Source organism: Schistocerca gregaria, chromosome 2 (genome assembly GCF_023897955.1).
Source record: "Schistocerca gregaria isolate iqSchGreg1 chromosome 2, iqSchGreg1.2, whole genome shotgun sequence".
Taxonomy (NCBI): domain Eukaryota; kingdom Metazoa; phylum Arthropoda; class Insecta; order Orthoptera; family Acrididae; genus Schistocerca; species Schistocerca gregaria.
In genome coordinates this window covers 122,148,558-122,176,281 of record NC_064921.1, presented here as the reverse complement: position 1 = coordinate 122,176,281, position 27,724 = coordinate 122,148,558, and the positions used below count along the sequence as shown (strand labels likewise).

The window sequence follows — 27,724 nt, the reverse complement described above, 5'->3', positions numbered from 1 at the left end:
TAATTGTTGTACATTGCTGTCGGCAGTAGGCGCTGCGTCGGTACCGCACATTACCTCGGAGCTGTGCTGTGAGAGTCAGCTGCACTCATCAGCAACTGCAGTGTTGCAGCAGGTCCCAGGTACAGTCTCCATGTTGTCTGTCCATTGCCGGTTGCGTGGCTGAAGCTGTGCTATCACAGTGTTGCTAGGTGGATGTTGGGGGTGGATGGAGGACTGCCCATGTCATCTAGCTTCCATGGTGGCTCCCACAACGCCCCTCTTGCTTCTCATCCATCTCTCAGCTAAACTCCTCTTCGAAATATTCTTCCTTTTTGTGCTGTCATTGGCAGGTGAAAGTTTCAGTGCAGCCCAATGACAGATTGCTGTTTCATCGCCATGCCACTCTGTGCGAGGTGGAAATTTTCTATCTGACATGGGCTGGCATGTACCTCATGAATTGGCATCTTTCTCTTGATTTCATATTCTTAAGATGTTTTCCAGCATTCTGAGGCTGTTGGGAGAGCAGCTACACAACACTTCTTTATAACCACTATCTCTGCGTGAGGCATGGATGGACTCATGTTTGGGCTCTGTCTCAAAAACTTCCGGCATTTGTGATTTATAAGGAATGTTCTCACTGTCAAGAAAAACATATTCTGAAGAATGCTGACTTCTTTCACAAGCCTCCATGCGCCAATGTCCTGTGGTTTGTGTATGCTCCTCAAGTGCCGTGGGTTGGTGGAAATGTCGGCACATTCCTGCATTCTAAGGCAGGTAAAATGACTGCCGCCAGGTGAGAAGAACTAAGATGTTTCCACGCATACATTCTTGGCTTTCCGTCCTAATGGCTGCAGGTGTCCATCAGTTCTCGGCATGCTTCTCCTCTTCAGCCACTCGCAGCGCGTTAGCAAAAGTGACCACAGTTGGACGTATTACACAGCTCCTTGTCATGACTCTTAAGCTTCTAAAACAGAAGGTTGAAAGACGTGGCAAAGTGGCCCATCTATGTTCACTTAGCCTGTTGCACACACACTTCTAAAGAAAAATGAAATCTTCACTCTCTACCCTTGAAACCAGTCATGTGGTCTACAAGCTAAGCTGCAACCACTATGCTGCATTCTATGTAGGCATGACAACCAACAAGCTGTCTGTCCACATGAATGGCTACCGACAAACTGTGGACAAGAATCAAGTGGACCATCCTGTTGCTGAACATGCTGCCAAACATGATATCCTTAATTTCAATGACTGCTTCACAGCCTGTGCCATATGGATCACCAGACTCAGCTTTTCTGAATTGCGCGGGTGGGATCTTTGACTGTCCTCACCCATCCAGCCCCTTTCCTGTTCCCATTCAGCCACTACACAGCCATAATTCCACCACCACACCCAGTCTTTTTATTTCTTTCCTTTTCCGCTACTTCCCACATCTTCCCTGCCCTCTGTCTAACTTGGCAACGCTTCACTGTCCACCATCCCTACCATACTATCTCTCCCCTCCCCCAACCCTGCCTCCTCATTACCCCCACCCAGTCGCCACTCCCATCATGCACTGGTGCTGCTGTTCGCAGTGTGGTTTCTGTTGCCTGAAACTGCAGTTGTGTGTGTGAGTTGCGTTTGTGTGAGTGTGTGTGAGCATATATGTGTATATTGTTTATTAACGCCAGTGGCTGAAAGCTTTAATTGTGAAAGTCTTTTTGTTGCGCGTATCTGCGACTCTGCATCCCTGCTACATGGTGAGTAGCAACTTTCCTTCTCATAATATTGTTATCATCCATCCTGGATTTTTGATTGTTTGAAGTAGAATCAGCTTCAGGCATGCTGCACGGAAGTGTGTTGGTACCCTTGTTGTTCATGTTGTGTATTAATGACCTGTCTGCCAATAATAATATCAATCTTATGCAGCTGATGCAGTCATCTGTAATGATTCTATCAGAAAAAAGACTCATGTATTTAGTCACAACTACATATGTTATGAAAGTGATGCAAAGATGACAACTTGTTTTAATTGTTCAGAATTGTAAAATAGTGCTCTTAAAAAAAGTAATATCCTATGATTCCAATATTAATGAGGTTCAATTACAGTCAGTTATGTGATACAAATATTGGGTGTAATAATTTGTAGGGTTATGAAATAGAATTATCACATAGATTAAATTCTATGTAAGGTCAGTGCCAGACTTTGGTTATCTCATATTCACTGAGAAAATGCAGTCTGTCTACAAAAGAGACTGATTATAGTTCACTCAGCATAGTATAGGGGTCCAGTCTAAGACCTCTATGGTAACTGTGCTGAGCAGGGTGTAGTGAGGAGGCTCTTTTCATGGTCAAGAACATCAAGGAAACATTACTCACAGTGAAACATTTATCAATCAGAAATACAGGGTTGTCTTCCACAGGTCTTGGCAGCTCAATCAGGTGCCAGGTGATCTCAAAAGGGCTCACATTGAGGACGTATACCCAGGAGAATCATCCTCCAGCCCAGCCTTTAGTACTTTTGTCATATAGAGTTTGGCCTGCAATCTTCAGATAGGAGGCAGGTGGCAGCAGCATCAGTGTCAGCTGCAGGAATGGGTGAGCAGCAGCAGTGACTCTCTCTCACATTGACAGATGGTGTGTAGCTTCTTCACCATGCTGCTCAAGCTTTTAGTAGGCCAGCAGCATGATGGCAGTCACTGCACACCTTCAGTGATGACTGGGAAGGTGCCACTGCAGCTTGCAGTAGCAAAGTCCCTCCAGCAAGACTTGAGACTCCGCAGATGATTATAGACAGTCAGGCATGCAAAGAGTCAACTGATGTAGCCTCCCCTGTACCATGAGGCAGCTGCAGCTGAGAGTGAGATTAAGAAAGTGTATTATTTGTGCTGGCACTTTCTGTATGCTCTGCTGCAGTCAGGGGTAGCACCAACATCATGTATGCTAGTTTTCTCATGTGGGCAGCTCTGCTAAAGGCTTCAGACTTTTATGACTGAATGTTTTCTGTCATATTATAACTGAGATTTCTTGTGACACTCTGCTCTGTTCCCAGTATGATGCTACTCGTCTGTTTGCATGATGTCATTGTGGTTCTCTCGTGGACAGGTGTGCTTGGCCAGTCTCACTTGTCACAGTCGCTTTCCTGTTCAACTTGGCTTGCTCAGCATTTTTTCCTAGCTAACAGTTTGCCAGTTATTGACTGAGGTGGCTTACTTCTGGTGTCTACAATGAATAGCTTAAATTGGAACTGTTGTGTCTGATTTCTTGGACACTGAGGTGGCTATAATAATTCAGTTAATTAGAAAACTGTGAATAAGTATAACTTTATTAATTACAACAAAACTTATGTTTGCTCACCAGGCTCAGGGATAACTATGAGACTGCACACATGGACTTGCGGTTCGGGACACACTAAATGAGCCATGATTGCTGAGTGGCAAATTCATACAATTCAGAACAGCCATACTGAGGTTTCACCACAGTCAATAGAAAACACAAGTTCATAGACACTTGTTGATACAATGCTGATAGCGTTGGCACAGGCGCAGTTCACAGGAGTTGGAAGTCTCTCCACTCCTTGACAGTTGACTCAAGCTCTATCATGGTGATTAGGCAGCACAACAACATTACTCTGACAGGAACTTCCTAGAAGTGGGAAAGATGTGACCTCAAATAAAACTGCAGTCCTGGCTTGTGCTATTCCCATGCAGTGGTGCCTTGGAAATAAGGGAGGCATGGCTTCTATGAATTGACAGTCCAAAAAGGTCAAAACTATCTATGCCAAAACTACACTTGTAGGAGTACAACACACAAAATAACACTGTTTTAGTAGTACCATGGTACTACACACTGCAAAGCTGTGGAATAGGTTGTCCATTGTATGCTGACAATGGGTTAAGTGATTGAGTTATGTGATTGCTGAAGCTGTGCACTACCTAACGATTCATACGTAGTGTAGTTGAACAGTAGCACCAGTATCTAACCGAAAAATGACACTTGTTGTACACACACTACGGAATGTACAACATATTGGATTTGTGATTGATAAGTTCAGAGTTTGTGTCCTGGGAATCTGGCAAAATAACAACAAGATCAGTGGACTGCTGTGCAGCAGACACAATATAGACATCATTATAACCACTGTCTGACTTGGAATTTGAAAGCCACCTAACGCCATCTGTACTTAAATATACTGACTGTATGTGGCCTTGTTTGCCACATGGGAAGTCCTTGACCTTGCAGCATGGGCACTTTTTTCCTATCTTGTATTCAAAAGTGAAGACAAGACTTCTGTGATTGTGAAGGCTGTGCTGCAGCCTTACGGTGCAACGGGCTTACACATTATCTAGATATTGGATGACATCTGGCTTGAATGGGAGGCGATTGGTCCTTGAAATGACTTACTCTTGACAACTGATATTGCAGTTAATTGAAAATCAAGTCCTGTGACTCAGTATTTTACAATACTGTACTGAGTTCAGGGTTTGGATGTTTTGTTAAGGGAGCATGAATACGGGTATCAGACAGGTTCTGAGTACCCATTTTGCTCATCATAATCCACATGAACACTGAATGTACCATTGCCTATTAAGGCCATGTGGTTTTGATACCCATTGTTTGAAGGATTGTCCTGCTGCTGTTTTAATATGAAAAACTTATGATGAGCAGTTGCTACATGTGCTTTTGATTTAAAATGATTTGACAATTTATCATCTAACTCGTCATAGGGGACCTCATGCAGTTGGTGATCTGAAAACAGTTTTGTGACCAACCAGAATACATCCGAGTTTGCAGTGGAGATAAAATGGTAAATATATTGGTTACCTGTTATGCTGTAGATGCTGAAATAAGCCATTAGCTGTGCAACATATCAGCCAAGTCTTCACTTTGCCTCATAAACTCTCTGAATTTAGGTGCCTTAACTGGTTGTTGAGTTGTCTCCAATTGAACAGGCTGGGGTGGCAGTCATCATGCTGGCATAATTTCTTGCAGTACTAGTAATAGTTGTCCAGTCCTTTGCCCCAGCAATTTTATACCTTGCATTAAAGACACGTCCAGAACAGACATCATGAACACTCAATATACGTAGGTTGGAACTTAAATAGTGGCAACACTGCTGTGGAGACACTATGCAATGGAATCTACTATTGTTGCTGATAGCACACATTGTTGACAAACCTACCTTACCTCCGAGCAAATGGACTCGCCCGTCCCATGTCACTGGCATGTGCACCATTGAGGGAAACACTGTCACTTGTGAGTGAGCGGTCTTATGTAATGGTGTCACTATGTTTTTGAAACAGGAACAATGGAGCTAGATCAAGATTGAATGTGCCAGAGGTTATACAGACAGTGTCATCACAGTCTTCAAGAGGCATGTGGGGAATCGGTACTGCCGTACAGAGCAGTGGTACTTTGGGTAAGAGCCTTCAACGAAGGTCGGCAAACTGTGGCAGGCATGCATTGGGTTGGCTGTCCTGGCGTCTCTGAAGAAGAACTGCATGCTGTTGCCATGTTAGTGGACAGTGATTGACACCATACAATTAGTGAGCTCGCCCACAAAACCAGATTAGTGCATACGACTGTGTTTCGCATCCTGAAGGAACACTTGGGCATGCGGAAAATTGCATCACAATGGGTTCTGCATGACTTGACGGAAATGCAGAAATGGAGCATTATGACACTGCTCAGATGTAGTTGGAGCTCTATGAGTGCGATGAGATACAGGCCTCATTGTATGAGCCAAAACTGAAACGCCAATCCAACGAATGGTGTCATTATGAGTTGCCGCAAAAGTTGAAGGAGTGTCAGAGCCCCAGTATGGTGAAAGTTATGGCGAGTCTCATGTACGACTGTGTTGTTGTCGCATTATGTTCCTCCACAACAGACAGTCAGTGCACAGTATTGCTGTTCATTTTTGGAGCATTACCAGTGACCAGCTTTGCAAAAGAAGTGGCGACTCTTTCTGTGCAACCCACCCATCATTTTGCACGACAATGTGTGGGCGCATACAGCGCAAGCTGTGGGTGCTCTGTTTGGTCGATGGGACTGGGAAGTACTGTACCAACCACCATACTCCCTGGACTTAAGTCCTTGTGACTTTGATTTGATTTTGAAGATGAAGGAACCTTTTGTGGCATTGGCTTCAGAACTGTTCCAGAAATTTGACATGCAGTAGGCCACTCCATTTGCACTATCAACAGAACAGGCTCTGCTAACAGTATACTGCGCCTTCCATGTTGCTGGCAAAGGGTTCTACACTGTGCTGGTGACTACCCTGATGGACAGGTGCAAACATATAACTCTTTTGTATCAGTTGTGAATAAATAGTTGCCACTATTTAAGTTCCAACCCTCGTAACAACACACACAAATAGAAAAATAGCATTTCTGCAAGAGAGAGTTTGTTACACAATATGCTGCAATGACCTAATTGCAAGCTCCATTTTTGGTGTCATTTTACTTGTTGTGTCTGACCTCTTGGACACTGAGGTATCAAGTAATAATTCAGCTAATTAGAACTCTCTAAATAACTTGTACTTAATTAATTACAACAAAACTTACATTTGCTTGCTAGACTCAGCTGTAGGTATGAGACTGCACATGAAGATTTGTGGATCAGAACTCACTAAATGAGTCACAATTACTGAGTGGCAAATTATACAAGTTCAGTATGGGCGTACTGTGGCTTCACTACAGTCACTAGAAAACACAAGTCATAGACGCTTGTTGACACTAGTTCACAGTTCACAGGAGTTGGAAGTCTCTTCACTCCCCAATGGTTGTCACGGACTGTGTCACAGCAACTTGGATGCACAACAGCATTACTCTGATAGGAACTTCCTAGAAGTGGGCAGAATCTGACCCCAAACAGAACTGCCTTGCTGGCCTCTGGTGACATATTTCAGGGCAGACACATTACTGTGTTGTTTCAGATCTACAGGAGGCACAACTTCTTCCTGGAATCTCATTGGTGACTCGTGATACCAGTTTGGTGTGCAGTATCTCTGTGCTGCTCAATACTTCTTGCAATGCTCTTGATACTCAAAAACATTGTGGGAACAGTCTCATAGATAATTTTAAGGGCAAAGCAAACCAAAGACAGAGATTTATTGCCAGAACACTTAGAAATAACAACAGGTCTACTAAAGAGACTGCTTACACCACACTTGTATGCCCTCTTCTGGAATATTGCTGTGTGATGTGGGATTCTAATCACATGGGACTCACAGGGGACATCTAAAAGGTTCAAAGAAGGGCAGCTCATTTTGTATTATCATGAAATAGGGGAGAATGCCACAGACATAACACATGAATTCTTGAGGCAATCATTAAAACAAAGGTGTTTTTTTGTTGTGGCAGGATCTTCTTGTGAAATTTAAATCATTAACTTTCTCAGCTGATTGTGAAAATATTGTGTTGACACCCAACTATTTAGGGATGAATGATCATTGTGATAAAATATGAGAAATCAGAACTAATGTAGAAAAATTCAAGTGCTCATTTTTCCTCTGTGACATTTGGAAGTGGAATGGTAGAGAAATAGTTTGAAGATGGTTTGATAAACCCTCTGCCAGGCACTTAATTGTGAATTGCAGAGTAATTGTGTAGATGTAAATGTGACAAATGTTTAGTGTTAGCTTGCAAGACTATTCCCTTCAAAAAATTCACCTCAAATTTTTCTACTTAGGGTATTTCTGTAATGGTTTTATCATCCACATTTTACAGTAAACATAATTAAATTTTCCTTCTATACTCACTGAACTGAATCACTTGATTTCTTGGATTGAGCTTCATTTCTTATATTCTATGTCCAAACTCATCAAGTTTGATCTTTATTGTACCTTGATCTTACTCACTGATAGAAATTATATTTAATTACAAGTTTATCTAATATCTTACACATACTCTCTTATTTTTTCTTAGCTTTATTTGTGAACCAACCAATGGATATCTGTTGCATTGCTAATCTGACTAATGTATTGACTTCCCCTAGATTACACAAATCACAATCAGAACTGTTACAACACTGGATGATGTCACACTTATGGAGGTGATACTTGATGTTGCCTATCATGATATTCCTGTATGTTCCAGATCATTCATTCTACTGTATTTCTCTCTTTCTGTTTTACTGCATAGGACGCATGGGTTTAGAGTATTATTCAGGAAGGTTCATGTCAATACAATGTAGGCTGTGTCCACTTAGGTGTGTTTGTACCAGGGCTATACCTAGTAGATGGTAAATGGAATGTCATGTTTGCTATGTCACAAGCCATACCATTTATTAATACTACGCTGTTCCGTAATTCCATTCTAGCTATTCCCTTTGGTTTTCCATGTTTGTAAGAATTTACATTTACCATTTCTGGCAATAATAATAATAATAATAATAATAATAATAATAATAATGAGTAGACCCAATGTGTGCCTGCTCTCTGGAAATGTGGCTGCAACATTAATACTTCTGTTTAACGTTCACGAGGATGAGCTTTACTTTGGATATTCATATGCCAATTTGTATCATTGTACTCAGGTGGATCGTAATGCTTTTCCTCTGACATCCCCGTAAGTCTACAAGCAATATCAGAGTTTAGCTCTTCTTTGCTCTGTAATTCCTTAGTTTGGTTTTTGGTCATCAGTCTACTGACTGGTTTGATGCGACCCGCCACAAATTCTTTTCCTGTGCTAACCTCTTCATCTCAGAGTAGCACTTGAAACCTACGTCCTCAATTATTTGCTTGACGTATTCCAATCTCTGTCTTTCTCTACAGTTTTTGCCCTCTACAACTCCCTCTAGTACCATGGAAGTCATTCCCTCATGTCTTAGCAGGATGTCCTATCATCCTGTCCCTTCTCCTTATCAGTGTTTTCCACATATTCCTTTCCTCTCCGATTCTGCGTAGAACCTCCTCATTCCTTACCTTATCAGTCCACGTAATTTTCAACATTCGTCTATAGCACCACATCTCAAATGCTTTGATTGTCTTCTGTTCCAGTTTTCCCACAGTCCATGTTTCACTACCATACAATGCTGTACTCCAGATGTACATCCTCAGAAATTTCTTCCTCAAATTAAGGTCGGTATTTGATATTAGTAGACTTCTCTTGGCCAGAAATGCCTTTTTTGCCATAGAAAGTCTGCTTTTGATGTCCTCCTTGCTCCGTCCGTCATTGGTTATTTTACTGCCTAGGTAGCAGAATTCCTTAACTTCATTGACTTCGTGACCATCAATCCTGATGTTAAGTTTCTCGCTGTTCTCATTTCTACTACTTCTCATTACCTTCGTCTTTCTCCGATTTACTCTCAAACCATACTGTGTACTCATTAGACTGTTCATTCCGTTCAGCAGATCATTTAATTCTTCTTCACTTTCACTCAGGATAGCAATGTCATCAGCGAATCGTATCATTGATATCCTTTCACCTTGTATTTTAATTCCACTCCTGAACTTTTCTTTTATTTCCATCATTGCTTCCTCAATGTACAGATTGAAGAGTAGGGGCGAAAGGCTACAGCCTTGTCTTACACCCTTCTTAATACAAGCACTTCATTCTTGATTGTCCACTCTCATTATTCCCTCTTGGTTGTTGTACATATTGTATATGACCCGTCTCTCCCTATAGCTTACCCCTGCTTTTTTCAGAATCTCGAACAGCTTGCAGAATTTTATATCGTGGAACGCTTTTTCCAGATCGAGAAATCCTATGAACATGTCTTGATTTTTCTTTAGCCTTGCTTCCATTATTAGCCGTGACGTCAGAATTGCCTCTCTCGTGCCTTTACTTTTCCAAAAGCCAAACTGATCGTCACCTAGCACATTCTCAATTTTCTTTTCCATTCTTCTGTATATTATTCTTGTAAGAAGCTTCGATGCATGAGGTGTTAAGCTGATTGTGGGATAATTCTCGCACTTGTCTGCTCTTCCCGTCTTCGGAATTGTGTGGATGATGCTTTTCCGAAGGTCAGATGGTATGTCGCCAGACTCATATATTCTACACACCAACATGAATAATCGTTTTGTTGCCACTTCCCCTAATAATTTTAGAAATTCTGATGGAATGTTATCTATCCCTTCTGCCTTATTTGACCGTAAGTCCTCCAAAGCTCTTTTAAATTCCGATTCTAATACTGGATCCCCTATCTCTTCTAAATCGACTCCTGTTTCTTCTTCTATCACATCAGACAAATCTTCACCCTCATAGAGGCTTTCAATGCATTCTTTCCACCTATCTGCTCTCTCCTCTGCATGTAACAGTGGAATTCCCGTTGCACTCTTAATGTTACCACCGTTGCTTTTAATGTCACCAAAGGTTGTTTTGACTTTCCTGTATGCTGAGTCTGTCCTTCCGACAATCATATCTTTTTAGATGTCTTCACATTTTTCCTGCAGCCATTTCGTCTTAGCTTCCCTGCACTTCCTATTTATTTCATTCCTCAGCGACTTGTATTTCTGTATTCCTGATTTTCCCGGAACATGTTTGTAATTCCTCCTTTCATAAATCAACTGAAGTATTTCTTCTGTTACCCATGGTTTCTTCGCAGCTACCTTCTTTGTACCTATGTTTTCCTTCCCAACTTCTGTGATGGCCCTTTCTACAGATGTCCATTCCTCTTCAACTGTGCTGCCTACTGCGCTATTCCTTATTGCTGTATCTATAGCGTTAGAGAACTTCAAATGTATCTCGTCATTCCTTAGAACTTCCATATCCCACTTCTTTGCGTATTGATTCTTCCTGACTAATGTCTTGAACTTCAGCCTACTCTTCATCACTACTATATTGTGATCTGAGTCTATATCTGCTCCTGGGTACGCCTTACAATCCAGTATCTGATTTTGGAATCTCTGTCTGACCATGATGTTATCTAATTGAAATCTTCCTGTATCTCCTGGCCTTTTCCAAGTATACCTCCTCCTCTTGTGATTCTTGAACAGGGTATTCGCTATTACTAGCTGGAACTTGTTACAGAACTCAATTAATCTTTCTCCTCTTTCATTCCTTGTCCCAAGCCTATATTCTCCTGTAACCTTTTCTTCTACTCCTTCCCCTACAACTGCATTCCAGTCGCCCATGACTATTAGATTTTTGTCCCCCTTTACATACTGCATTACCCTTTCAATATCCTCATACACTTTCTCTATCTGTTCATCTTCAGCTTGCGACGTTGGCATGTATACCTGAACTATCGTTGTCAGTGTTGGTCTGCTGTTGATTCTGATTAGAACAACTCGGTCACTGAACTGTTCACAGTAACACATCCTCTGCCCTACCTTCCTATTCATAACGAATCCTACACCTGTTATACCATTTTCTGCTGCTGTTGATATTACCCGATACTCATCTGACCAGAAATCCTTGTCTTCCTTCCACTTCACTTCACTGACCCCTACTATATCTAGATTGAGCCTTTCCATTTCCCTTTTCAGATATTCTAGTTTCCCTACCACGTTTAAGCTTCTGACATTCCACACCCCGACTCATAGAACATTATCCTTACGTTGATTATTCAATCTTTTTCTCATGGTAACCTCCCCCTTGGCAGTCCCCTCCTGGAGATCCGAATGGGGGACTATTCCGGAATCTTTTGCCAATGGAGAAACCATCATGACACTTCTTCAACTACAGGCCACATGTCCTGTGGATACACATTATGTGTCTTTAAAGCAGTGGTTTCCATTGCCTTCTGCATCCTCATGTCATTGATCATTGCTGATTCTTCCGCCATTAGGGGCAATTTCCCACCCCTAGGACAAGAGAGTGCCCTGAACCTCTATCCACTCCTCCGCCCTATTTGACAAAGCTGTTGGCAGAATGAGGCTGACTTCTTATGCCGGAAGTCTTCGGCTGCCAATGCTGATTATTTATCAAAATTTAGGCAGTGGTGTGGATCGAACACGGGACCGAAGACGTTTTTGATTATGAATCAGAGACGCTACCCCTAGATCTTAGTTTGTACCTGTACCCATTTCTCTGCAACTTTCCACTTCATTCCTCCAGGATCCGCTTTCCATTTTGCCACCTGCGGAAAGGAACCGTTATTATTACTGCTATCTCCAGCAAAAGATGAGGTTAACTGGACAAAACTATAGAACCCTCATATACAAAAGTAATATTGAGTCTATCCATTAACAGAAGTTGTGAACTAAGAATGAAAAGTAAATAAACATCCCAAACATGCTGTGAATAGAACAACAACAAGTCATAAAACTCCTATTCAACCTAGGTAGAAGAAACACGGTGAAATATAACCAAACAGTACTCTGAAATGCTCTCTATCAATGTCGTTGAAGTGCATAATATATGTCAGACATACTTCACTTGCAAGTCGTCTTTCTCATCCTAGATTTCATATTCCTCACTGGAGATGGTGATGGTAACTTACAGCAAGGAATCTAAAGGTCTCTTAAATGACTTAATTTGCCCCACATGAATAATCCAAGCATTTTGTCTTCTGTATCCTAATGTTGACAGGTAGTGTCATTTCCATGATTTGGTACAGTCTGTAGTGTCAGGTAATGAATTTCTGTGTTTTACGCTTGTCACCAATATCCACTAGCCATTCCTATATTGTGACTATTTCTTCACACTTTGTCCTATCTGCTCCTGGTGCTTTAAAGCTGTTGATTTTGCTCGTTTCTCTTGTTGTCAAACATTTTGCAACCATTTTGCAAATTTTTTCTCAGCATCAGTTCCAAGTTTTAGTTTCATCACTTTGAAAGGTGAAAGCATTTGTCCCCTATGTATTATCTCGTATGGTGAAAGGCAAGTGGCTTGTGGAATTGTATGCATTGGTCATGCAACTAGCGAACACACTCCAGTTGTCATGGTTACTATTAAAGGGTGTATACACTCCAGGAGAACTGGGAAATCTGGGAAAAACCCAGGAATTTTGTTTTCCAGGAAAAACAAATTTTCTAGAATTCTGCGAATTTTCATCATTTTATTCTTTAGTTAAGTTTTTAATTTTGACTGGTAAGAACTGATAAACAGCAAAATGTGTCAAAGACTTTATGACAAACAATATGGAATACTTCATAAGAGCATATTGCTGCTCAAGAGTGTGATGTCACAACTGTTTACATTAAGTTCATTTTGAGCAGTTGCCAGTGGGGTCATATGCATTCACAGTTGAGTACCATGCGTGCAGTACCTTCTCCCACTTCTGGCTACTTGAAGTGTGGCTGCAGCAGTAGCAAGAAAGAGTCATGCTACACAGAAAAAATTCCTTGCATGGGTTTTAATGGAGAGGGGACAGTGACCTATGTGTACGTTTAGTGATTTTGTTGTTTCCTGATGTGCTGTTTCTTCTTCTTTTACAGTTCACATGTCAAATGAAAACAAAATGGATTTCTGTGGGTGGGAGCTATCAAGTGAATTAAAATACATTCACATAATTACAGATAGTTTCAGTTTTCTGATTTTATTTTATTTCCACATTTTTGGCAGTCAAGCATTAATTGTCTTGCAAAACACTGATATTCTTTTTGTTGGTTTGCTAAATAAATTGGACTTTTAGTACTCTTTTCTGCAAATGAAGTCAATTTATAAGAAACAAAGTGTTTCATGCGACACTATAGACTAGTTTCAACTGTTCACTGAATTTCAGGTGCACATGTTTATCTTCTGGCATCTGTGGCATTATGCCATAACAGAGAATCAAACACGAGACAATACAGTACTGGTACTCCAAGAAAACTTGCAACCTCAAAAGCACACTGAAAAGCTTAATATCAGGTTGTGGTCTACTTCATTGTGAAGGGGCTTGTCCACAATTTGCAGATGTGGAGCAGTGCACACAATTGCTTCATTAGGTATTACATAAAATTAGTGCCCTAATCTGTGATTATAGTATACAGGACACCAAATGTGTGAAACCAATTGTTCACCATTGTTTGAGCAACTGTACTTGCGTGTTCAACAGGGAGTACAATCATCATGATATATCATGAGAAAAGGTCTATTATGGTCAATGTGTATATATTTGCTGTTGGTGTCCTATTAAGAGGACCTAAAATATCCATTCCCAGGACTTGAAGCAGTTGAGATATCTGGTAGTCTTTGTAATGGAATCAGTTAGTGGCTGAGATTGAGCCCATTGCATACATAGAACACTGTTCCTGATACATTAATCGACATCTCCTTTTGTTGTCCTCCACCAAAATTTCTCAAAAGTGCATCTAACAGTTGTGTTTCACCCACTGTGGCCTGACAACACCTGGTCATATGCTTGTTTCAAAACTTCATCATCCTGCATAATAACCCATCATAGACAATGAACTGTGATTGTAACTTGAATATTTGACCATCCACGTCAGCTGACTGGACCATTTACCACTCAACAATGCTTCTGCCCAGTGCTTGCAGAGCAGCAATTTTGGTGTAAATCTGTTTTGATATCCCTCTTTTTGTGGCTTGTGAACTACTTTGTAACCAAATTTGCTCGATCACAAGACCCACCTTATCAATCTGCAGGAAGAATCCTTTCATCTTCGTAACCGCTTAACATGGAATGATCCCTCACTGCTTTGAACTTTTGGCCATATTAATGATAGCAAAAGTAAGAGATACCATAGATAACTGCCAACATTTCCTTCTGAGTCATGAAATAATTTTCCTCTGCTTTGTTCAGCTGTTAGGACATGTGTGCTACAGGATGTTCTCTATTATTTATATTCTGACTAAATACTTTATTGCTTGCATCACAAGACAGAATGAATTAATTTTTAGAGTTTGGAAATATTAAAACTGGGTCTGATGACAACACTTGTTTCAAAGTATTGAATAGTGTTTGACATTCAGTAGACCATTCAAATTTTGCTCCTTTCATAACAAACAATTCAAAGGTTTGGCAATTTCAGCAAAGTTATTTACAAATTTATAGTAATAATTACAGAGACCTACAAAAGATTGCAATAGTTTAATTGTTAACAGTGGCGAGAAGCTCCGAGCTTTTTAAGATTAAGCATGCATGCGTACTCGCTTATTCCTGACTTCTTAAGTGACCAAGATAATTTACTCTTATTTCTACAAAATGACACATATCAATGCTGAGTGTTAGCCACACTATCGTCAGTCTTGAACACTTCCTCCAACCATTGTATAAGCTTTTTCATGTTCTTTGTGAAGACTACGATGTCATTGCCTCAGCTTCAGTCCTCTGAGTAATCCCTCAAATAATCTTTGAAAAGTGGTGAATGCATTCTGATTCACTGTGTCCATTGTGTTCCATCTTGAAAAACCTTATAATAGTGCTGGACAAGACCATCAGCCAGCTTATCAAATGTTGAAGCCTTACATGGAGTCTTGTGATACAGAACGTACATTTTCAGTGTGCCTACCAACCACAGTTTAGCCACATTCAAGGCTACTTCTTCTGACAGTTGTCCCAATTTGTCAGCAGATTTCATATCAGTAATAACAGTAGATACATCCTCAGTTGCATTTCCTGACAATGCGATCAACAGATGGGGCAGGTACTCTCAACACAGTTTTGGTCTCTCCCAAATCAGAAAGTACTTGCCCACCAGGAGCTTCCTATTCTCTCTCCGTCTGTGGAATGCCTCATTTTCCTGCTTCTATAGGACTATAGTCTCTAACAATTTGGCTATTTGTCCCTTCAGGGCTTTCACCATTTTGATCAAAATTGCTGCCTGTGTTTATGACATTTGTGTAAACCCCATCTGCTGTTATAGAATAAAAACACAGAAATGGTACATCTAATAAAAAAAAATAAAAAAATAAAAATATCGGTACCCAATCTTTGCACTGTGTCATGGTCCAGCACTACTCTCTTCTGTGGTGTGTCTTCTGACCAAGCCTTCAACATGTCCTGCATGTAACTGGCATGGCATTAACACATGGCAAGTCATGCCTGGATAAACTGCAATACAGACATTTCACTTGCTGTGGGTAAATTTCCGTAGTACTCCCACAAAACAAAGACAAACGTGCAGGTTATTGCAGCCTAGGTACCAACACTTTTATGTGATTTGAGGTCCTTACATTCCACATGGACACAGCCAAAGACACAAAAAGAAGTCCCACAAATATCCATCACTTACTGCACCATATCATAACGAACTGTTATCTGTAGCTGTTGATCTTAAAGCAGTGCTGTGCAGATAATACCAGCTGCTGCTACTGTAGACATTTGGGTGTGGCACCAAGTGAAAATGTCACTAGTGCTGGCAGCCACTCACTGGCCCCTGATGTAGCAGTGTCAGCCACTTCTGATGTCAGATATGGGGGCCAAGATTGTCCCAAGAAAGGTGCAATGATCTGTTCATCCGCAATGAAACATTTATCATTCAGAAGTACAGGATTGTCTTCCCCAGGCACTGGCAGCTCAGTCAGGTGAGCAGTGTGTGGACCTAGTCAGCAGTAGTGGATGCGTGTTGCTTCGCAGTATAGAGCTATGTTGATAGAAAGCTCATGTGGCAGCTGTTACATCTTAGCCCACTTGATGGCCCCCAGGTGTGGCTCCCTCTACTGAGCATACCATGCCCTTTGGTTCGGATAGCATGACACAGTTTCTTTAAGATATCGCAGTATTTGTCTGCATTGACCTCAAGACAAAAATCTCGACAAACAAAACAGCCTGCCTATACCAAAAAACAGTAAACATGGTTTTTCAGGCTGAAATTGTTTGCTGGAACTTCAGTTTCATGGGGAAGGTCGCATGCTTCCATTCCAAGGACTGTTGTTTTGATTCCAGTGTAATGTGAGCAACCCATATTTTGTCACCACTGGAAGTTTGGCTTGAAATTTTATTCCCTTTGATACAATATCTCATGAGGAAAGTCATTGCATGGCTATATGATTGGTTCTGTGCAACACAGTTATCATTTTGGAACCCATTGTACACAATGTGTCTGAGACTGTAAGCATTTTGTCACAGTTTCATACAGAACAGTTCTTGAATTGTGGGGAAAGACTTTAGATAAAGGAAATCGTGTAGCATCTGTCATTTAGAACTTTTATGTCGACTTTCGACACCATGCCATCATTAATGACAGACAGTTGCCAACTTTGCTTCTCATCGTGCACATTTTTAAGGCCATCTTTAAATAGACTGTACCATTTCCTAACCATTCCAATGCTCATAGTGTTTCTCCATAGACTTCACTAATCTGGCAATGAATTTAGGCAGCTATGGCGTTTCTTGCATTTGACAAACAAATAAGAACATGGTTTTCACAATTGGGATCATTCTAATCATCTGAGGCATATTAAACGCAAACCTTCATATATTTTCAGTGCCTCTTCTTTGTTCTATTTATTATGGGACCCATACACTTAAGCAATATTCTAGTATGGACCAACTGAGTGTTTTGTAAAGTACCACAGTGGCGTTTATGGACAGCCAATAGTTGAGGATACTTCGTGAGCATGTGCAAAACAGTGACCGGAAAGCACCATCATCTAATTTTCAAACTGGTACTTGCTTTCAAAACATTCCTCATGTTATACAATCCATCTGAAACCTTCCAGTGCCCCCAGGTAATTTCCATGTGTATAGCCTCCTTTCACGATTCTTGAACTAAATGTTAGAATTGCTTAAATTATACTCTGTGCAAAATTCTACCAGGTAGCTTTCTCTTTCATTCCGTTTCCCCAGACTATGTTCTCCTACTATTTTTCCTTCTCTTCTTTTTTATGCTATCAAATTACAGTCAACCATCATTATATTCCTGGATTCCTCCCTTATTATTATTTATTGAAACTTTGTAAGCAGGTTTTTTTTGGGATAGTTCCCATCTTCAAACGTCTACTTGTTGAGATTTTTAAGCATTTAAATGATGTTTTCTCATGGGGCAAACAAACCTTCATACATTTTCAATACCTCCTCTTTGTTCTATTTATTATGGGTCCCATATTCTGGTATGGGCCAAGTGAGTGTTTTTTAAGCAAACTCTTTTGTACTCACTGCATTTTCCCAGTACCCTGCCAGGAAACAGAAGTTTGCCACCTGCTTTATCTGTCACCTGCAACAAATGATTACTTCCTTGTATTTGTTGAGTTGACTGATTCCAATTGTGACTCACTGGTAATGCGGCAATAGGATACCATGTTTTTGCCTTTTGTGAACATGTAAAATAATTTGGCACTCTTTGAACCATACATTATTTCCACATCTGTTGGTTTGGTTGTTGATGGGACATTAAACCTTAATCTTCCTTCCTTCTTTACCGTCTCATTTAATAATGTTGGTCATATTCTTCTAATAACATTCTGATTTCCTTAAAAATTTTCTCTGTAACCTGATCAGTTGTGAATTTGTAGTGCTCTTGACATTGTTGTTGCAGTCACTCCATTTAACAATTTGTGTGAGAACTCTTGATATGCTCAAGTACTTCTTGCTTTAGCAAATTATGTTCCTACATTTTTATTCTCTTGTTGCAGCCAGTAATTCCTGAGGATTACATGCAGAAAGCAAAGAGTGCTATTGCAAATACATTAGAAGATGAGAGAATAGGTCCAGAAATGAGAGTCTCGGACTTTGATGACTACATACATCTTCTAAATGGAGAGGTAAATTATTAATTGTTACTTTAAATGTTAACTTTGTTAATTGTAACCAATCTGTTACACTACACTGTAGAGCTTGGTGTAAAAGACTGAATTATGTATTTTCATTGTATTTTAAAATGAATTGTTAAATTTATTGATGCAAGGTATGGCTTTAGATTTCAAAATTTAGACTAAAATGGCAAATTTAATAGTATATCAAATGAATGTACTAGAGCATTGTCATAGTCCTATTATTCTACCATAAATTGTAGATTACTAAGTTGTATCTCTTTTATTCTACTAGGAATTATAAATTCCATGGCTAAATGAAAAAGATTTATGTGGCAAGCACTTATTCCATTACACTTATTGATATTGTAGTTCAGATCACCAGGGAGAAAATTTGGAAAATGATGTTGTTTCTCATCTGTCAGATATGTCTGGTCTTACTATATCATATACATTACCTAACTACACATTATCATACACATTACCTAACTACACATATCAAAAAAAGTTATGCATCACCTTGGTTCTGAGAGTTCTGAAACCTGTACAGAAAATTAGAATAGAGATTAACATAAACGTCATTTGTGCCCTTTTCATTGCTCATGAAAACCACACATTGCATGTTGTACCGCCATACAGCAAGACCTTCTGAGGTGGTGCCCCAGATTACTGGACACACCGATACCTCTAATACCCAGTAGCATGTCCTCTTTGATTGATGCATGCCTGTATTCATCGTGGCATACTATCCAGAAGTTCATCATGGCACTGTTAGTCCAAATTGTCCAACTCCTCAATGGCAATTCAGCATAGATCCCTCAGAGTTATTGCTGGGTCATGCCATCCATAAACAGCCCTTTTCAATCTATCCCAGGCATGTTCAATAGGGTCCACGTCTGGAGAACATCCTGGCCATGCGGGATTAGCTGAGCGGTATAAGGCGCTGCGGTCATGGACTGTGCAGCTGGTCCCGGCAGAGGTTCGAGTCCTCCATCGCGCATGGGTGTGTGTGTTTGTCCTTAGGATAATTTAGATTAAGTAGTGTGTAAGCTTAGGGGCTGATGACCTTAGCATTTAAGTCCCATAAGATTTCACATACATTTTTGATGTTATCCTGAGGGAAGTCATTCACAAGATGTGCATGATGGGGGCTTGAATTGTCGTCCATGAAGATGAATGCCTCACTAGTATGCTGCTGATATGATTGCACTACCAGTCAGAGAATGGTATTCATGTATCGTACAGCCATTACAGCACCTTCCATGACCACCAGCAGCATACGTCAGCCCCACATAATGCCACCCCAAAACAGCAGAGAACCTCCACCTTTCTGCACCCGCTGAACAATGTATCTAAGGCGTTCAGCCTGACCGGGTTTCCTTCAAACGTGTCTCCAACGATTGTCTGGTTGAAGGCATATGCGACACTCACTATGAAGAGAACTTGATTCCAATACTATGCAGTCCATTCAGTGTGTTGTTGGGTCCATCTGTACCACGCTGCATGGTGTCATGGTTGCAAAGATGGATCTTGCCATGAAAGTTGGGAGTGAAGGTGCGCATCATGCAGCCTATTGTGCACTGTTTGAGTTGTAACATGACATCCTGTGGCTGCATAAAAAGCATTATTCAACATGGTGGCACTGCTGTCAGGGTTCCTCTGAGCCTTAACCCGTAGGTAGTAGTCATCCACTGCAGTAGTAGCCCTTGGGCGGCCTGAATGAGGCATGTCATCGGCAGTTCCTGTCTCTCCATGTCTGAAAAACATCGCTTTGGTTCCCTCTGAGACGCCTGGACACTTCCCTTGTTGAGAGCCCTTCCTGGCACAAAGTAAGAATGCAGACAGGATTGAACTATGGTATTGACCGTCTAGGCACTGTTGAACTACAAACAGCATGAGCAGTGTACCTCCTTCCTGGAGGAATGGCTTGAACTGATCGGATGTTGGACCTCCTCTGTCTAATAGGCTCTGCATGGTTGTTTACATCTTTGGGCAGGTTTAGTGATATCTCTGAACAGTCAAAGGGACTGTGTCTGTGATACAATATCCACAGTCAAACCAGGGTAATGCAAAACTTTTTTGATGTGTGTATAACAGCCTGTAAGTTGTCTGACAACATGTATACCATCTTTGAAAGAAATGGTGGATAATGTTACATCAATATGCATTGATTAGCACATTCAACTGCTAATAGTATGCTGTAGCTTGTCTTTTCATGTGAAAGTGTAAAATGTATTGTTGTCAGTGTCCGGAACGCTGCTTAAACAGTTTCCCATATGACAATTTATGACAAACATGACTATCCTGATGTATCAGAAAAATGCTTGAAAGACTCGTTAAGGTCCAATCAGAGTGGTGCCTCAAATCTAAGGATTTACTTTTTAAAACCAATGTGAATTTCAGAAGGGTAAAGAATCCATAGGCAGCTTTGTTATTCTGCACTCTGGAATTCTTCAGATATTCAACAATAATGGTATTTATTGACATTAAGTGTGAATATCTTAATGATGAAATTTCAACCCAAAAATTGAGCAATATGGGCATCCCAAGAGATTTTATGTTTGATATTCAAACCATCTTAGAGCACTGAGAGTCGAGATCTGATAAGTTGTGCATGCATGCCTTCCTGTATTCATTGCCACCAACAATGGGCAGTGATGTTTTGTAACTAGTGTGGCATACAATAAGATAGTAGTACCACTCAGCCTCCTGTAGCCCCATCATGCAGTCCCTCTCAGAATCATCTAGGTGGGCAAACTACTGTAGAACATGTCACCTAAGCATTGTGGATGTTCAGGTGTTGCACTAGGGATCCTAGAAGCTGTCATACTGGTAAGCAAGCCCATTTGAGGGTTTCTGCTCTATCAGCTGATGGGCATGGTGTCACAGCTCCACCCATGCTCCCCAAATTTGTGGCCAACTATGTAAAAGTAATCATTGATATTACTGATGGTATACAACATACCCACTTAGTTTGCAGTGGATCGGTTGGGTCCTTCTGGGTGCAGCTCTTTTTATGACAATCAAAGTATGTAATATTACAAAACAAATGCACTATCAATGATATGTTGCTTTCAGCATATGCTATCCGGAATAATTTTCTCACTTTGAATTACACATACTCTGTTGCAGTGCTTGTATCTGCACACAGCAGTAATAACTCAGCATCATATATTAAACAATTTCATTACAGTGCATATATTTGCACAAACCAACCCATTTACCATGCACACATCATTATCATCTACTTATAAAGGGAAACATACATTACCATTTTATCATAAACGCTTTATGAATAGACAGTGTATAGTACGGATACACAATCCAGTCACATTATAGTGACCACCACATATTTTTTATGTGAACATGCAATCATCAGTCAGGTGGCAGCACTAGCAGTTGAAAGTATATATGAATTGTGTCGTGGGGGGGATGTGGAAAGCTGTAGTCATTCTCATAAGTTGGAAATGGAGTGATTTATTTGTCATCCAAAAGGCACAATCATGGCTTATGGGCCAAGGGCAGAAGCATTTCCAAAATGGCTAAATTTGTAAACTGTCTGTGTGCCACTGTGATTAAAGTATATGTGGATGGCAAAATGAAACTATCCAAAATTGGAACTGAGGCAACTGTCATGCACCATGGACCATAGATGACAGGGGCGAATGACACCTGCAGAGATGTGTAGAGGTAAATAGACATGCAACTGTTGAGCAGCTGATCACCCAGATCAACCAAGGAGCTACCAACAGTATCTTCTCAGCAGCTGTTCAACAAATGTTGTTGCATATCAAATATTGTTGCACATATGCCTCAACAGCAAGTGCCTGATTCATGAACCCATGCTGACTACTGTTCATCAGCAATGAAGGCTGGAATTTACATGCCAATACTGCAGTTGGACATCAACTGAATGCAACAAGTAGTCTTTTCATATGGATCACTTTTTGTGCTCCATCAGTGTGAAACATCTTAAACTAAGTACCCTGCAACAACTGTTAGTAGGTTCCAGGCTGGAGGAGGGAGAATTATAGTCTGGGGAATATTTTTGTGGCACTCCCTGGGTGATATTCCCATTCTGAAAGGTGCAATGGATCAACTCAAGTATGCATTTATCCCTGGGGACCATGTTGATCCCTACATGCAGTTTGTTTTTCCTCAGCACAATGGCATCTACCAGCAGGACAGTGCAACATGTCACACAGCTCACAGTGTATATGTGTGGCTTGAAGAGCACAAGGGTGAGTTTACTCTATTCCATGATCACCAAACTGCCTGGATTTAAACCCAATTGAGAATCTGTGGGATGAGCTCAACCGGGCTGTTTGCACCATGGGTCCTCAGCCTGCACTAGAGTCAGTGTGGCTCCACATCTTTGTCAGTTCTTTCGAGAACCTCACTGCCTCTCATCCTGCATGCCTCACTGTGGTCCATGCTGTGAAAGGTGGTCGTTATTCAGGTTTTTCACAAGTGCTCACATTAATTTGGACTGGACAGTGTATTTGCGCCAATCAAATAAAACTCTTTTGTAAAGAATACATCATGATCCCTTTTTGTCAAGGTCACAATATTATCATTTTATCATGAATATTTCTTGTAATCTATGAATTTTTAGAAAGCAGCTCTTATCGTAAGCATATCATGATGTTAATATTGCACAACAATATCATTTTGGGTGCACTTTCATTATGATCACAATACATGTATATTCTTTTAATTTTACTAACACTTTAGCTTTTCAGGTTATCTTTTATCTGTTTTTGACATCAGCATTAACATCCATATCTACATCATCCAAATATCTCATAGGTACAAAACTTCTTTGATACATTACATTACAACTTTCTCTACCTTCATATCTAAAGGGCATTCTCTCAAATATAAACTCCTTCATCTTTTCCTAAATCTCTGAGCAGACTGGTATCTGACCAATTATTTAACGGCATACTGATTACTGTCTTATTCTGCACACATATTTTCTTGGAGCTGTCATCACCCACAGTTCTACACATGGAACAAAAGCAATCTCTACAACATTTAAATTGTCAACAAATACGTAAAATCACTATAATAAATAAGTTTTGTTATATTCCTTTTTTCTTGATTAACTATACAACATTTTGTATTCATATGCAAGATCAGAACTATATTCTTATTTGTTATGTTTGTTCTAATAATATGTTTTGATTTTATCAGTATTTGAGCACCACGACCACTACATTTATCCAAGAATTTCAGTTTGCTTATACCATCAACAGCTACATCAGTGGCTTCATTATCACCATGTAACACTGGAAGACCTTCATCTTTTAGTGCAGCAAATAATCAATCATTACCCCTTATTTGTGTCCAAACACTTCCATTCAGTAACATAAATAATCTTTGAGTATCTTCACAACAGACTGTAACATCCTCGCTTCACACATCTGGTGATCATAGGTAGACAAAAAGGACAAACATCTGTTTTCACGATCAATGACTTGATTATTACTCAGCTTTACATATTGTCTTTTTGCATCTATTAACAGTATTTCCTTTTCTGGTGATATACACATAAATAACTGTTTCCTTAATTTGTTGTTGCTGTAATTAACAAATCATATTGCCATTTGAGCTCATTAAAGATGGGCATTAGCCGAATTATCTGCTCCATAATTATCAACATAACAGCTCTCCGTAGTCTTGTATCAGTGCCATTCTCAAACTGTATTACATCTAACTGAGTGTTCCATTCCTTGGCTAGTGATCTGTTCATTTCTTGCTAAGGAACTTATTGTCTGATTAAACCTTGTTAATGTGGTGTTACATTAGTAACTTGCTCCATAGTCAACCTTAACATCTATTTTTGTTCTCCCTCTAACATATCAGTTTTAGCCTCAAAATAAGATGTATCACCTTCATCAGGAATTCCAAGTAATATCTTACTGATTTTCCTCCAAAAATTCATTACTCCTTGTTTTCTTATTCTTATTTAATAGTGAGTTATTTCCCCAGTTGCACTTCAAGATTTCTCTATTTTATCTATATGTCATTGTAATGCTAGTTATGCATTTGCATGATCTAAAGCATTAATGCTAAGTAGATTGCAACTCACCATAAGGACGACACACTGACAGGGACAGTGAAAACAATGTTACACACTAAGCTTTCAGCCAAAGTTTTCTTCAGAAAAGAAAAGAAAACACACACAAATTCACACAAGGATATGCACACATCATCTCTATCTCCAGTGAGTCTAGTCAGACTACAGCTGTTGCACTGAATGAAAGCAGTGATCAGGATATGTATACAGAAGTTTGATGACAAAGTATGAGTGGGGGAAGCAGAGATATGTCTGATAGAGTGTGTAAGGACTAGAAAGTGTCAGGACAAGGCTGCCAGGGACAGTGTTAGGAGGCTATTGGGTAGGGGAGGAGTGGAAAAATAGAGGAGGTGGGATGCACACATCATCTCTATCTCCAATGAGTCTAGTCAGACTACAGTTGTTACATTGAATGAAAGCAGCAATCAGGATAGGGACACAGAAGGAAGTTTAATTACATAATATGAGTGGGGGAAGCAGAGATATGTCTGATAGAATGTGCAGGGACTAGAAGATGTCAGGACAAGGCTGCCAGGGACAGTGTCGGTAGGTTGTTGGGTAGGGGAGGAGCGGAAAAAGAGAGAAGCAGGGAGGGGAAATGACAGTGGGTGCGTTGACACAGAGCAAGCCCAATGAGGGTGAGGAGACATTAATTGAGAGAAGATTGTAGGACAGAGGTGGCAGAAACCATTGTGTGTAGGGTGTGGAAAGAGTAGGTTATCATGAGTTGATACTGGAATAATTTTGAGAGCAGAGAATGTGTTGTGAGGATAACTCCCATCTACGAAATTCAGAAAAGGTGGTGGTGGAGAGGAGGATCCATATGGTGCAGGTTATGAAACAGCGATTAAACTAAAGCATGTTATATTCAGCTGTCAGTTGTGCCACAGGATGTTCTATTCGCTCTTGGCCGTACTTTGGCTTTGTTCATTCATCCTGCTGGTTGGTAGTCATATGAGTATAAAAAGCTGTGCAGTTATAGGAGCAGAGCTGGTATGTGCCATAGCTGCTTTCACAGGTGGTCTGGTGTCCGGCCAGGTGGAATAAGCCTGTGATAGGACTGGAATATGAAATGCTTAGTGGTTGGATTTGGCAGGTCTTGCACATGGAAATTCCAGAGGGATATGATTCCTGTAAGAAGGGGATGAGTTTGGGAGTGGCATAGAGATGGACTAGGATGCTGTGGAAGTTGAGTGCATGACGGATCACTACTTTAGGAGAGGTGAGAAGAATCTTGAGAAGGATGTTCCTCATTACAGGGCATGATGATAGATAATCAAAGCCCTGATGGAGGATGTGGTTCTATGCTTCCAGTCTGAGGAGTTAGTGGGTGAGGATGGGGGCACTTTTGTAGCTGGTTCTTTGGGTTTGTGAGAGGATTGGGGATGTGTGAAGATGTCACGGGAAATCTGTTTGTGGACTAGATCTGGCTGATAGTGCCTATCTGTGAAGGTCTTTGTAAGACCTGTGCAAGGAAGTTTTTGTCACTGCAAGTATGCTGTCCCCGGGTGGCCAAGCTGTATGCAAGGGATTTTTTGGTGTAGAAGGGATGGCAGCTGTCAAATTACAGGTAGTATTGATGATTGGTGGAGTTAATGTGGATGGAGGTGTGGAGAGAGACATCAGAGAGGAGAAGGTCAACGTCCAGGAAGGCAGTGCACTGTGTTGGGGGTCCAGGTGAAGTAGATGGGTGAGAAGGTGTTGAGGTTGTGAAGTAGTAAGGATAGGGTGTCTTGGCCCTGAGTCCAGATCATGAAGATGTCATCAATTAACTGGAACCAGACCAGGGTTTGGGGGGTTGCGAAGGCTTCCTCTAGATGTGCCATAAACAGGTTGACATAGCACTATGCCATGTGGGTGCCCATTGCTGTGCCACAGATTTGTTGGTATACCTTCCTGTCGAAGGAGAAGTAGTCAGGATAGAGTTAGTAGGGTGTGTGTAGAATGAGGTAGTGGATTTGGAGTCTGAAGCACATTGGTAGAGGTAGTGCTCATTAGCAGTAAGACTATTTGCATGAGGGATGTTGGTGTATAGGAAACTGGTATTAAAGTGATAAGTGTCACCCAGGAGGTAAAGGAGTGGGGATGGTGGAGAGTCAGTGAAGGGATTGGTTGGTCTTTTTAATGTGAGAGCTAGATTTTGGGCAGCTGGTTAAAGATGTTGGTCAGTGAGAGCTGAAATTCTTTCATTGGGGCAACATAACCACATGCAATGGGGCACCCAAGATTTTGGGGAGCATGTAGAAGATGGGTGTGCAGAGTGTAATGACATTGAGGAGGAAACTGAATTCAGGTGAGAGATTCTGGGAATGGCCTAAGGCTTTGTGAAGGGAGTGGAGGCTATGTTGAGCTTCTGTGATGGGATCACTCTGGCAGAGTTCATAGATGGAGGAGTCAGACATTTACCAAAGGTCTTCTGCCAGGTAATCACTGTGATTCATAATGACAGTGGTGGAACCTTTCTCTGCTGGTAGAATGATTGGATGAGGATCCATTTTGAGATGTGTGGCTGTCCAATCTTCTGCTGAAAGATTTGTGTTCTTAGGATGGGGCCTGGGGGAAGGATGATCAGGCCAAGATGGAGGTAAAAAATTCCTGGAAGGTGATCAGAGAATGTTTAGGTGAGTGATGATGGTGGTGATGGTGGTGGTGGTGGTGGGGTGGAGGGGGTCGTGATTGGATGGTGATATGATCTGGGACAGGTAGGGTTCAGTGTTGGGATTACATTGGCTTTGGTTTGTGGGATTGGTGGCAAAGAAGTGTTTTCATAGCACGGATTGGCAGAAATAGAGTAGGTCTTTGACAAGTCCAGCTAGGTTAAATTTGGGTATAGGGCTAAAGGTGAGGCCTTTGGATAGGACTGAAACTTCTTTGGACTGAGGATTTAGATGGGAAGGTTAACAACAGGGTTTCAGAATTGTTTTGGCTCTGGATTTGGTGGAGGGTTGGTAGACAGTTTTGAGTGATGTAAGGTCAGCTAGGGAGAGTCTGTGTGCTGTGATGGAATGGGTTACTTCTACCATGTTGTTCAGACAAGAGGATTAAGGTTGAAGATTGGTATGATAGATATGTCAGTAGAGCAGACAGAGTGTGTGGAAATCCTTGTCCTTGTCTGCATACAGCCAGGATAACTGTGCATATGATGGTGAAATACACTCCTGGAAAT

At 40.8% G+C, this 27,724-nt stretch overlaps 1 protein-coding gene across 1 annotated transcript in view; it reads left to right on the top strand.

Moving 5' to 3' along the window:
• LOC126336485 (dynein axonemal heavy chain 7) overlaps positions 1-27,724 on the top strand; it is a 978,012-nt gene that overhangs the window by 249,251 nt on the left and 701,037 nt on the right. The window contains exon 7 of the mRNA XM_050000228.1: positions 18,360-18,488. Within this exon, the coding sequence (XP_049856185.1) occupies positions 18,360-18,488 (129 nt within the window). The remainder of the gene's footprint in view (positions 1-18,359; positions 18,489-27,724) is intronic.